General features: G+C 45.4%; 2 protein-coding genes across 2 annotated transcripts; both read right to left on the bottom strand.

The window, feature by feature from the left end:
- Positions 1-8345: 8345 nt before the first annotated feature.
- Positions 8346-9228, bottom strand: LOC122624731 (acanthoscurrin-2). The gene is made up of 2 exons (XM_043804416.1): positions 9148-9228; positions 8346-9018 (listed from the first exon to the last, which is right to left on the bottom strand). Exons 1-2 carry the CDS (start codon positions 9151-9153, stop codon positions 8371-8373), a joined length of 654 nt encoding a protein of 217 aa, XP_043660351.1. The 5' UTR covers positions 9154-9228; the 3' UTR covers positions 8346-8370.
- Positions 9229-12471: 3243 nt separating this feature from the next.
- LOC122624700 (loricrin) lies at positions 12472-13542 on the bottom strand. Its single transcript, XM_043804375.1, has 2 exons — positions 13205-13542; positions 12472-13144 (listed from the first exon to the last, which is right to left on the bottom strand). Exons 1-2 carry the CDS (start codon positions 13208-13210, stop codon positions 12581-12583), a joined length of 570 nt encoding a protein of 189 aa, XP_043660310.1. The 5' UTR covers positions 13211-13542; the 3' UTR covers positions 12472-12580.
- Between the last annotated feature and the right edge of the window lie 249 nt (positions 13543-13791).

Consider the following 13791-nt stretch of genomic DNA (forward strand, 5'->3'; position numbering starts at 1 on the left):
CCCTTACAAAAAATGCGAAAATTTGGCCAAAATTATTTTAACAAAGTCGGTCTAAGGGTGATATAGTTGGTTAGTATTGGTAATTAGGAGTAAAAAACTGTAATTCTTTTTGAATTCTGACCATTTTCAGCCAAGTTATACCGAAAATACCAATCGTAAATATTGAATTTTTGCCGAAAATCAGTTTTCTGTTTTTTTTGCGATTTAAATATCACTATTTTGATCAGAACATTCGAAATATTGGTCCAAATATGGAATGTTATACCTCGTTGAGTTCGTAATTAAATTTCCAACAAAACTGTGTTCACAGAAAAAATTAAATTTTTTTCCCATTTTTTGCAAATTTTGATGATGGTACCCCTTACAAAAAATGCGAAAATTTGACCAAAAATTATTTTAACAAAGTCGGTCTAAAGGTGATATAGTTGGTTAGTATTGGTAATTAGGAGTAAAAAACTGTAATTATTTTTGCATTCTGACCATTTTCAGCCAAGTTATACCGAAAATACCAATCGTAAATATTGAATTTTTGCCGAAAATCAGTTTTCTGTTTTTTTGCGATTTAAATATCACTATTTTGATCAGAACATTCGAAATATTGGTCCAAATATGGAATGTTATACCTCGTTGAGTTCGTAATTAAATTTCCAATCGAACTGTGTTTACAAATTGAAATTCTATTTTTTTCAAATTTTTTGCAAAAAGTGCGAAAAATTGGCCAAAAATTAATTTTACAAAGTCAATCGAAAAGTGATTTGGATGGTTAGTATTGGTAATTAGGAGTAAAAAAATGTAATGCTTTCAGCTTTCTGATCATTTTTAGCCAAGTTATGCAGAAAATACCAATCGTAGTAGGTGTCTACTAGAAACGAAATGATCGGTGGCCAGTATGCCTGTTACATACTTTTCAACGAATCTAGTATACCCTTTTACTCTACGAGTACCGGGTATAATAAAACTAGACCCTTTTCCCCCGAAAAATCGCACCGAATCGCAAACGGAAAAGTGAATTACTTTGTTGTTGTTCCTCTTCTTTGCCGGCGGACGAGACGGATAGCTGATTATTCAAGTTTTAATGATGTTACGCAGTCCAATAACAAGAACAAGAAGCGGAACAACAAGAGGAAGAAGCAGAAAAAGAAGAAGAGAAGACCGGCTCGTAGGACCAAATCGTGGCATCGCAGTAGCTGGAGTTGGAGTTGGAGGCATGGCAAGTGGTGGAGCCAGATAGCCAAATAGTTTTTACGCGTTCTCAAGAAGCTTTTAACGTTTTAATGGATAGACGGCCTTTGTCGGCGAAGGGGTCCTGGGGGGAAGGGAGGGGGGGTAACCCCACCAGCTCCACCATTTGGAGCTCAGCTTTTATGGCCAAAAAGTGCTGACTACTGACTACGGACTACTGCCATTTTCTCTTCGTGGCCGTGCGAACAGTGGCTGCTCCTGTGTTTCTGTTGACATGAAACTGTCGCCTGCCATAGTCGCTGCACTGGCAGAAACAAGTTGGCAGTTTCAATTTCTAGCATAGCATGATAGAGATAGTGCGCACTTGCCGTTGGCGAATTTCTCTCAGTGTGAATGGGGTGCTCCGCGTCTTTGGCGATTTCCATCTATTCAAACCTTGGTTGGCCATCGTTATTGTGGCTCTCGTTGTTGTTGCTGCTGCTGACTGTGGCCGTATGTTTGTGGTAAATGCTAACAGTTTTTTGTGTAATTGTCAACGGCAACAACAACCACAACAACAATAACAACAAGCACACACAGAAGGCACAACAAGCAGTCCAGCGACGATGAGAAATAACGTAAACAAGTAAATGAGCATGAGGAAATTTGCCGCAAATGTCAGCACTTTTCCACTGGCCTGGGGGAGGGGGAGGGTGATGGGGGAGGGGTTACTCCCCTCAAGGATGGCTTGCAAAAGATTACTTTCCACTACCCACCGCCGCCGCCCTCTTGGCCACTTGCGTTTATTGAGTTAACTAAACAGCAGCAACAACAATGCGGCAGCTTAGCAAAGACAAAATAAAACCAAGCCAAACAAGAACCCAGACCAGAAACAAAAAGAACTGCGGCAACTGCGGCAACTGCGGCAACTGTGGCAACCCTGGCTGCGTAACGCTACTCCTGCACAAGGATTAAGCTTTTGGCCAGCGGCAAGCAGGCGGCTTCCCCCCCTCAAAGGACCTTTTGCCGGGGGAGGAGTGCCTCCTTCCTACTGCCTCCTTCCTCCTGACGCCTTCCTCCTGCCTCCTTCCTCCTGGCTCCTGGGGATGGTTACCTGGCTGCAGATGCTCCTGGATTATCGCCCTGCCTTCTCGCAGCAACAGAAACCGAAACAGCAACAGCAACAGAAACAGAAACAGAAACAGAGTGGCCCTGCATAATGTGTAAGCAGGTGGACGGCACTCACCGGGCGATCCCGGGAATAGCCATTGTCCTTGCACCGCAAGCAACTTGTGAGTGGTCATCGCAGGACTTCCTTCATAAAGGTGTCTACCAGTATGCTGTATTTAAATTAAACTAATGGGTAACTATAGGTACCTTTCGTTTTCGATTTTTAGCTGAAATGATTTTGATATAATTACATAGGAGCTAAAGCCACAAATTCATCATAAAGATGTGTTAAAGAACGCAACAATATATTTCTATTAGTATTTCATGTTACAATCATAATCTAATCTTTAAAAATATATTTTGTATGCCATAAATCACCTTACAATTTACAGTTTATAGCTTAAAGTTGATGTTGGAATGGAATCAAAATGTTGTATAATTTTTATACCAGGATGTTATCCTTACAGCTTTTGCCATACCCAGTGCAGGACATAGCCATCCTGCTGAGCAGCGAGGGTATCCAGAAGCCACAATAAAAATGTTACGGTTGTGTTGGATCAGCCCGCCCCCTGTTGACCCCCCCCTCTTGATGAGTGGGTGGGTGGGGTGCTGCTAGATTATTCATCTTAGATAAAAGCAAACTTTAAAACGCAACCGAAACTATGACAACCGCTGACTGCGCAGCTTAACGGGTTTCGCCTGGCACCTGTTGTTGTTGTTCTTCTTGTTTGTTAAACTACTATATTTGTTGTTGTAGTGGCTGTTGTTGGTGCTATTACTATTATTACTGCCACTGCTGATGCACAAAAGCGGCTTACAGTTTGGCAAGCACTGCCCCATGCCACCCACTAAACTGATTGTCAAGACAGCGAATATTCCGATGGAAAAGGGAACTTAGCTTAACTTTTTATCAATACAATAATAAACCTTAATGAATGTAGAAATATGATATTAATACTGCTTGGAATTAATAAGCAAGACTGCTGGATGTTGTTCACATGCGCATACTTTATTTCCCGCAGTGCACTGCGATACACAGCATCATCGACTTAGTTAACTTGTTATTTTCATTATGGACCGCCCTGGGCGAGTGAGTGCTGGGGAGGCGTGGCACAGGCCATTATGACAGCACAGCAGCTGGACGAGAAGAACAACGAACTCCGTCTCTGAAAATGCCCTTGGGACTGCAAGGTGGTAATGGAAAGGGAGGGGGACTTCCGGTTGGAGGTGGGTGATGGGTGGAGTTGCAGAGAAATTGGGGAAAAGCACTTGCAGCTCCCCTCGCTTTGCGGTTAGAGGTGTCCTGCCCTCCCAGGTCCCGAGTAGCATGTAACAAGTTGGCCGGAAGGAAGGGGGTGCTGGGGGGGAGTTGGAAAGTTGCATAAGGATAAGCAGCGCTGCTCGCAAATGAATGCCAGTCGCTCGGACTCATCAAGTGTAATGAGCGCAGTGAATGAGTAATCGAGTGTCCTGATTTGATCACCACACCCCTCGCCGCCTTTTTCCGCAACCCGACACTCGTAATCTGATTTGATTTAGTTTGCAGATGCGATTCTCGCACTTGCATGTGTGGCTATGTGTATTTGAATACACCCACTTGGAGAAGTGTGCGGAAATTGTGTCAAATTACATTCGAAATCCGGTGGAGTGCCAGTGAATACAGTGGCTAATGACATTTAAGCGAATCGATTTATTAAAGTGTTTTAAGAACATCTATGTGTATAATCACTTGCCAATTATATTCATATCGTATGTGAGTATCAATGACAGTTTGCCATTAAATGCACACAATCTGAATAAACACCTGGTCCTTGACTACACTCACTCACTTATTCATCTGCCGCCTGAGCTTCATTTGCGAATAACTGCTGCTGCTCTCGCCTATTCATTCGCTCAATCAGCGAGTCATTCACTCATTTATTCACTGGCAGCTGGTTGAATGCCCGCCAGGCATTCGGCGAGTCCTGCTCCCGTGCCGCTGTCAATGTCCTTGCCATTGTCCTTTCTCAGCTGTCATTTGTGGGCGATGGGCAAGGGGCGAGGGGCGGTGGGCGGTGGACGGTGGATGGGGGCAATGAAAATACCTGCAAGAAAATTATACGAAAACTGAACAAGCCAAAAACAACGGCAGGTTGTTATTTTAGAGTTCAAGTTAAAGTTAAGCAGCGCCCGCGGCATTCGACGTTCTTAACGCTCAGCCAGGACTTCAAAACAAGGACTCGCTGTAAGTGGGCGATGGAGGATACGGGGATCCACGGCTTCCAGGGATCCAGGGAGCCAAGGATTCGAGGACGAGCACGGGGCCAAGGATTGGGTAGATGCGACAGCAATGAAGTGCACTCGAGTTGTGAATGGGCTGGAGTGTTTTGGGTGCTCTGTTTGTGTCCCCTTTTCTCTGTGTGCGTCTCATTGCTGCTCAAAAGCGGCACACTGGCAGAAAAACTCTACTACTTGTCATAATACACTTATTAATTATGGAATTAATTTGCTTACTATTTTACGAACACAAAGTATAACATATTTGCATGGCGTCTAAAAGTAAGCCGCGTACTTCAATGCAACTTGCAATTGTTTGCAGTGCATCCAACTAGGATATCCTGGCCCACGTTCTATCAAGCTGACTCCCTGGCCCCCTGCCCCCCTGGCCCCCTGGCCACTCGTCGTTACTCGTATCTTTGTGGAACAATTTTGCCTGAATGCCTGAATGCAAGCGGCAAAATGGTTGAATGGGCGAATGAATGAATGAGTGAATGGGCATATCCCTGCCAGCCTCGTCCTCGTCCTGCGTCCTGCTCTCTGCGTCCTGCATCCTGCGAATTTTCCTATCTGCTGGCCCATTCGAATGGCGCTGAAAAGTTTCTCTCACTTTGACTTAAGTGCTCCGCCCTCCTCAAGTGAACAATTCGAGTGTTTGTGTGCGCTGGCGTTGTTGCTGGTGCAATTAGTGAAGAGCGCACTATTATTATTATCATTATGAATTTTAAGCAATCAACTGCGAGAGCAGCAACAATTAAACTTAAAGTTGCCGACTTGGCGAACTCCTCGGCCGAACTCCTCAGCCGCCCCTCGCAAGCCCTCGCCCAAATGTAAACAGTCAAGTTGGACCGCCAAAAGCTATGGAAATTGAATTGGTGCTCTTCTTTTTCGTATTTCGCATTTTGTATTTCGTATTTCGTGTTTTCGCGTATTTTCCTCGTATTTATTTTGTTGTTTACCTATGATAATTGTGATGTTTATTTATGGGAAAAGTCAAAAGTGGTGGAAAAAGCCAAAACCAACTCTATGTTGGCGGTAAATGTGCAGAAGTTCGGGGAAATTCTGAAATTTGTTCTATCCAAGTGAATTGTTTCACCTATTTAATGTTTATTAATTTCTGCTTTTATGTATCTGCTCTTCTTTTTTCCAAATGCTTTAGTAGTTTGCCCAAAAATGTTGCCTGATGGACTGGAATATTTACAAAAATTTGGCATTTGACCAGGGAAACGTAGTTTTCCATTATTATTGCCTTGCATTTGCATTATTATGCATGCAACTGCAGCACCAACTAAACTCACTTACCATCTGCATTTCTTATTAATTGAAAAGCCTATTCTATCCTATGAATTCATTTTTATACGATTCTTGAATGTGTATTCGTATCTTTTAATTGGCGACTTATGGCTGGTGAGAAAGGGGAAATTGTGGCACAATTAAGTAAACTTCCTTCGGTGCGGAGATAATAGGGATTTTCCACCATAGTTTCCTTCGCTTCTCCTTCTTATTTACAGCGCAATCAAATTTAACTGTTTAAACAAGCGATGAAAAGATTCTGCTTTTCACCCACACACACACACACACACAGCAGCATTCACACATATGCGACGGGTGGTGCAGTCATTGTCATTGCCAGAAAAGTGGGTGGTGGGTGGTGGTTGGTGGTTGGTGGGTGGGTGTGGAAAATGCAAAACAATTTCAGGCGAATTAGCGTAATTGTCTCGCCGCTGCTGTTGCTTCGGCTTCAGCTTCTTCTGAGACAAAAGGGCCAAGGAGAAAGGAGAAAGTGGAAAGGAGAGCAGCAGCAGGACTCAAGCTACTTAATCCTCTAATTTGTGTGACTGTGTGTGTGTGCGCCACGCCCCTTTTCTGGGCTTTCGCCTAGCACGGGCGAGGCAAAGTTTGCCCTCATTTATATGCAAAAATGTAAACCAAAAAATCAGCGAGAATGTTAAATCCAACAAAATGCATTTAACACATAAAAATTTGCATAGAAAGTGCTGCCTTCGGTAAACCCCCCTCATCCCGCACCCCAGACTCCGCACCCCTCATCCTGCACTACGAATTTCCCATTGAGAAAAACCCCATTCCATTCCGGTTGCTGGTTTCTGTAGTCGCATACCGCACTATCTAAGTGCGAGCGGCAGAACAATTGAAGTTAATTTTATTTTTATTTTTATTTCCGGCACCCGCTACTTGAGTATTATTACACTAAGCCTTAGAGTGTGTGAGTGCGTGTGTGTGTGTGTGTTTGTGGCTGCCACGCCCCAATTTAAGTAGTTATTTCGGCTAACCCCCGGTTAAAATGCGCCCTTCTACGCGCTTCTCAATGTCTTCACCTAGGGATACCATCCCACACTTTTATTAATGTGTATAATGTAATATAAAATCTAAACTACTTTTTTCTGCCAGCAGCTAACCTGCGGTTAAAATGCGCCCTTCTACGCGCTTCTCAATGCATTTAGCTGCTGGCTGCACTCCGTTCATTTAGCTATATCACATTTCTAGGAACCGCTGGCATCCAAAACTTGAACTACTTCAACTCGGTTGCTGTTAAAGTGCGCTCCTCGAGACTTCAACTTGTTGGACACTTTTTAACGTTTCACTTTCGGAATGGCAATCTTCCCCCGCTCCCGCTCCCCTTCCCATTTCCATCCCCATACCCCAAACCCCATTCTCTGGCATTTTATATCTGTCCGTTTCTTATTATGTATTTGTAACCAATTGGTTGCCAAAACTCCACCCCACCCCCCCGCTCCGCATTCACGCTCAGTCAATTTTTTGTTGCCACTGCCACTGCTGCTGCCACTGCTGTTGTTGTTGCTGCCACTGCTGCTGTTGTTGTTGCTGCTGCTGCTCGTGTGTCCTTTGTGTTGTTGCTGTTATTGCATGTGTTGAGATTCTCATGGAAATTTGCATACAAATTGCGTCTGGCGCGTAGGAAGCCCTTGGTTTGCTGGGCGTTGGCGGGCTATATGTGTACCATTACCACTGGCTACAAGGGGAGGGTGATGGAGAGGGGGGAGGGGGAGGGGGGGACAGATGGCCCGACATGCGTATGGGGTTAACGAAGGGTTAACACAACACAAAAAACCAGAGCCCTCAATGAAAAAAGCAGAAATATGAAACACTGCCAACACAGCGGCGGCACCTGACAACTGTCAAATTCTGTGGGCTACCATCGATAAATAAAATGGAGGAGGTCATAGAAAGTTGTGTCCCTTTCATTGCGAATATGTTGTTATAGTTTTAAAAGCAATTACACAGCTCTTCATGAGCTAAGAGAAATTTTAGCTTAGGAATACAAACAACCAAGTAACTTGGAACGGAAACATCAGAAAACCAATCATCACCAAACCAAACCAAACGTATGTATATAATCAACTCAAGCGATTTGACTGAATTACATTGCTCTAAAGACTAAAGACCAATAATTTCTAAGATAATAAACAATTGTCTAGCAGAAAGTAGCTGATTCTAATTACAATCGATACATCAGCAGCTCTGGCTCACAAATTTTGAATGTCTACGCAACTTCAAGAATTTGGCAATCGTTTTCAGTTTAAGTTTTAAGTTTATGATCAAGAAGTGCAATCTTTTCTTCTGTTCAAATTAAGATGTACTACGAATGAAGAAAATAAACTTTACTTTCCGTTTCGCTAGTGGAATGGCTCTTCTACGCCGCACTGCTTTATTGGTTAACGTTGGGAAGTATTTACAATTGGGGTCAGTGACGAACAGCAACCAGTTAGCATCCGTAACCAGTCAGTGACCAACGGCGAGCATTTACCAGCTGCTCTGGGCCCAGCCGCCCTGCGGAGCCCAACCGCCGGAGGAGTAGCTGGAGGCGCCGCCGGAGGAGTAGCCACCGCCATGGCCACCGCCGGAGGAGTAACCGCCGCCATAGCCGCCGCTCGATCCGGAGTCGGAGATGACCTTGATGATCTTGACGGGGCCACCGCTTCCGTAACCACCACCGCCGTATCCACCGCCGCCGCCGCCGCTGTATCCACCGCCCGACGACCAGCCGCCGCCGTGGCCGCCACTGTAACCGCCGGAGGAGCCGCCTCCGTAGCCACCTCCGTAGCCACCTCCATAGCCACCGCCGTAGCCGCCGCCGCCATGGCCGCCGCCGTAGCCACCGCCAGCGCCGGAATCGGTGATCACCTTGATGATCTTAACCGTGCCGCCGCTTCCGTGGCCACCGCCGCCATAGCCACCACCGCCGTAGCCACCGCCGCCGCCGTAGCCACCAGCTCCTCCGTGGCCGCCGCTGTAGCCACCGCTATAGCCACCACCACCGTGGCCACCGCTATAACCTCCTCCACCTCCGCCGGATGCCCAGCCGGAGCTGAGGGCACTGCCTCCGCCGCCGCCGCCGCCCAGGAATCCCGCATGGGCCATACTGCACACCGCCAGCAAGCAGACGAAAACCTGCAAGAGATTGGCAGGAAGCGCGTTAGTTGAACTCACAAAAGGGGTACACATAAAAAAAAAACAAGTACTGCAGAGAGTGGTTTCACTCTTCACTGATGTGAAAGTGTTAATCCGCGATGGGCGCACCTTCATGTTGGCGTGTTTGAACGATTGATTGCGATTGCGATGGCGATTGCTTCGAAAGAACGGCGAGTGTGTCGGACTGGAAGGGCGATCTTCGACTGTGGTCAGCAGCGTTTTGGCCGCCGCTTTTATGGCCAGCGACTCGGATGCTCGGCCAGCAGCTGGGCTCACTTAACCCTGCCCTGCCCCAACCTGCCCCACTGCGGCGCACAGTGGTGCGAACCCCTCCAAACCGGACTGCTTGGTTTTCAAATACACCAGATTCATTCAACGCAATGAAACATCTCGAATGAAAGTCTAGTACTCACTTCTATCGAAAACCCTATACTTTTCTAATGGACATTTTCGATAGCTGTTTACTTAGTCTTAGCCGCACATAAATGTTTATATCTACTGCCATTTTTGCATCTTGTTGTGAGAAAAGCGATGGTTTTTTATTGATTTGCAGTTTAAGGGAAATAAGCTGACGATTTCCCTATTTCGCTGAGCTTATATCACCATGTTGTATTGGCTTCTTGTTGTAATTCATTTTGCACGTCACAAAGTAAGGCGGAATAGGGCAAAATAATTATAAAATTGGTATTTTCCACACAATACGAGGAACTAATATCACCGTGTGGAGTCTGCTCGTGTTTGACACACTAATTGCCGGTCCACGCGATGGTCCGTTTTGAGTTGCGGCATCATCATTACCATGACCATTACCATTACCATCACCACCATCACCTCCACCTTCACCAGCGACGATGGTCGTTGTCCAGTTGTCTGCATGGGGGCAACGGCCCTGACCCCGCCCCATCCCATCCCAACCCATCCATACCACATACCACATGCCATCCCATCCAATCTCCACCCGCGGCTCTGAGCTCTGAGTTCCAAGCTCCCAGCTCCAAGCACCAATCTCCCAGCTTCAAGCTCCCAGCTCCAAGCAGCCAGCTCCATGCTGCGGGCTAATTTATGTCGCGTACTGTACTGTGTTGCAATCCAGGCGGCCGCAGCTGTCAAGTGGGGCAACTTGCATCGCCAGGTTGAAGGAAACCCTTCGCAGAGTTTAAGACACTGCAAAACCGTTTGATGGCGCATTTTCAGCTCGTTATGCAACTCATCCGAATCGACACAAAGTTGCAAAAATAATAAACAATAGCTGCCAGCAGCATGATCCAATAAACCAGGTAGCGATCGCACCACCAGCAGCACCAGCACCACCAGTGGTGGGGATTAAATGGGTGGTGCAGTACCTTCAGTATCTTAATAACCAGGTACTTTACTTTAATAGAAATGATCACGCTGCATTATGAACTTGCTACATTATCTATCTACTGCTATGTGGCAATATTGAACGGCATTCGATGTTTTTGGTTTTCGATGTTGCGAGCAGCTGGAATTCAAACTTCATGTACCTGAGTACCAAAATAATCAGAGATCCAATATAATTCCAATCCGAACCAATAATAATTATTAGTTTCACAAGCGGTTCAATCAGGTTTCGTGTTATGAAACATTTTGTATTTGCAGATCAGTCCTTCAGTTCTCGCGCCCTATCAATCTGCGTTTTTGAGCTGCTGAACATTCAGGGTATTGAGTAACTCTGCCATCGATGCCCCAGCACAATTTCGATCTTGATTAATCCGCGATCGATCAACGCGATCGCAGGCTCCATTAACATTTGGCCCGCAGTGGCGATGGGTCAAACAGAATGCTATTAATTGCCGCTCCACCAGCAGAAGTTGCAGCTACAACTGAAGTAGTTTGTAGTTGGTAGTTTGTAGTTGGTAGTTTGTAGTTCGTAGTTAGTAATTATAGCCAACCTTCACTTCTTGAGCTGATAGATGAGCCATACATTTCCTGGAATGGCCCACGGCCTCACGATGCTCGGATTATGAAGGAGAAGCAATCTAAGGAATATTTGAAGGCACTTGAACATATTCCTATTGCTGCAATTAGCTAGTGAATTAGCCTATTAACTATTTTACTTTAACTATTTTTACTTTAACTATTTAATCATAGTGGGAAATCATAGTGGAAAATCATAGTTGGAATTCATAGTTGGCAATCATAGTTGGCAAGCCAAGGCTTTCTTGTTGAAAACACACAACATTGTTAAAAACATTTAATGTGGCTTTGCAGCAAACAATTAGCGATAATGCATTGCAGTTAACACAATCGGAAGACATTTGTTTTTGACGAGCATTTCACTATCCGAATTATTTATTGTGATTTATTGCCACGCCCGAGTTAACAATGCCAATAACAATTAGTGATTATTTAACGGAGTCGCATGCGTTTTATGCGCCATAAATGCCAAAATTTACGCGTATTTATGGCACATTTCATAGAAAACTGAGTTCGTGTGGCTTAGAAATAATGTTATGTAACCATTAAACTCAATTATAATTGACATTTGGAACATATCGATGCGTGAATCGATGGTAAATCGAATGCAAGTCGAATTATGAATATGCATGGGATTAAGTGTATACAAACCTAATTAGTCAGCATCTCCAACGGAGTGGCCATTAATTAAGCCATAAAATATGCCCACAAAAAATCGCAGCTCACGAATTTGTTTAGAAAAACATAACAAAGTAAAACACGAAGAACCGAGAGACTGAAATCCGTTTTTGAAAACTAGTTACCATAGAAAACTAGTTACGGCGCCATCAAATACAAGAAATACAACAAACTCAGTGATGGAAATTCAAAACAAACCCGAGACGCATCCGCAATTATATTCGTTATTTCGGTGGGGGAATTACTTAACTTGGCCAGAATGGACATAATTACCAGACGATAATGGATGCTGACCTTGAGCTTAACCCACTGTAAGCTTAACCCACTGTAAGCCGAGGTGCCCAAACTATGTTTCCACCTCCTATGGAAAGTTTTCGAAGTCTTGCAAGTAAATCCAAATCAACAAAGTGGCTGTCAAAAATATGCCACTTAATCTGAAACCACTGATGAGGGGATTGTTTGTATTCAGCGAGAAATGCAGTGTAATTTTATTCCGTTTTGTGATATAATATCCCACGTCCATTGTTCACTTTGCTACCTTAAAAATTATATGACAAACTGGTTGCAAATTATATCGTCAATTGCAAACAGCACACAAATGTGTGCCCAAATGGGTTAAGTGGAAAGCGAAACTGGCCAACAAAGATGCTCCCAAAAAAACCCCCGAACATGAGTAATCAACTATGGCTTCGACTTCCCAATCGATAGACAAAGAATTTTTTCTTCTTTTTTTGTTGAGTATTTTGTTAACAATTAGCAAAAAAAACTTAATGGTTTCTAAAAGCGCACACACAAAACGCGTGCACTAACTTAAACTAACTTCGAGCATCGAAAAAGGCCAATGTCGCCGCACAACTCCGACAACAGGAACAAAGGAGTTGACATCAGCTTGATTGTCTGGGTTGCCTGGGATCTTAGGATCTGCTTAGTTCCATCCAGAGCCACCGGAGGACCAGCCACCGCCGGAGGACCAGCCAGCACCGCCAGAGGACCAACCACCGTGGCTGCCGCCATCGGCGACTCCGCTGCTGATCACCTTGATGATCTTCACATCCTCGGCGTGGTGGGCGTGGCCGTGGCCGCCGCTGGAGTAGTCGTAGCCATGGCCATGGCCATGCCCGTGACCCTCCTCCTGGAAGATCTTGATGATCTTGACCTCAGAGCCGTGGCTGTGGCCGTGACTGTGGCCATGGTCGTGGCCGTGGGAGTGGCCAGCCTCGCTGATCACCTTGACGATCTTCACCTCCTCGGGAGCAGCCCATCCGCCGGTCCATCCGCCGCCACCGTGACCGGCCTCTTCGCTGATGACCTTGACGATGGTGGGGGCGGCGCCTCCTCCGGATGACCAGCCACCGCCGCCTCCTCCGGATGACCAGCCACCTCCGCCGGATGACCAGCCGCCTCCTCCGGATGACCAGCCACCGTCACCGCCTCCTGCGATGAATCCGGATTGGGCCAGGCTGAAGCAGGCAATCAGGCAGATGAAAACCTGGAGACGGATCAAAAATCAATATGCTGCGCATTAGGGCGAGCCACAAGGAGCACCTACCTTCATAGTGCTGTCGGTTCCACTTGGGTTTAACTGGCACTTGGCGATGGAGCGAAGTGGGATGGGGGAGCTGAGCTCGGACACTGATGACAATGCTCTGCCCTGCGGCTACTATTTATACGGCTCCAATGTGGGTCATTGCGAAGAGAAATGCTACTGAAATGCTACTGAAATGCCACTCGCCCCCAACATTCGATGCCCATTCCCAATTCCATTTCCATTCCAAATGCGACATTCGCTGACCCAATGGATGTGCCACTGTATCACTAATGCACCGATTTTCCAAAACTCTTAATCAGCGGAGGCTATTAATAAGGTGACCTTTGGACCTTTGCGTTTAAAAGATCACAGGTAGGAAAGATATAAATGGGAACTATGTAAAAGAGTGACAAAAGATGATGACGTTTCACTTGAATGGCACTGGAATATATATTGAAACTATTTGGAAGGTAAAGAATGATATGTAGATATGCAAAGTAACGAAAGCCTTCTTTCTATTCAACATAAAGATATGTATATCTTTAATTATATTAAAGATGGCACAGTAGATGGCTTGGCAACCCTGCTGCAAAAACGGTCTTCAAACA

This window comes from Drosophila teissieri, chromosome X (genome assembly GCF_016746235.2).
Source record: "Drosophila teissieri strain GT53w chromosome X, Prin_Dtei_1.1, whole genome shotgun sequence".
In the NCBI taxonomy this organism is placed as follows: Eukaryota; Metazoa; Arthropoda; class Insecta; order Diptera; family Drosophilidae; genus Drosophila; species Drosophila teissieri.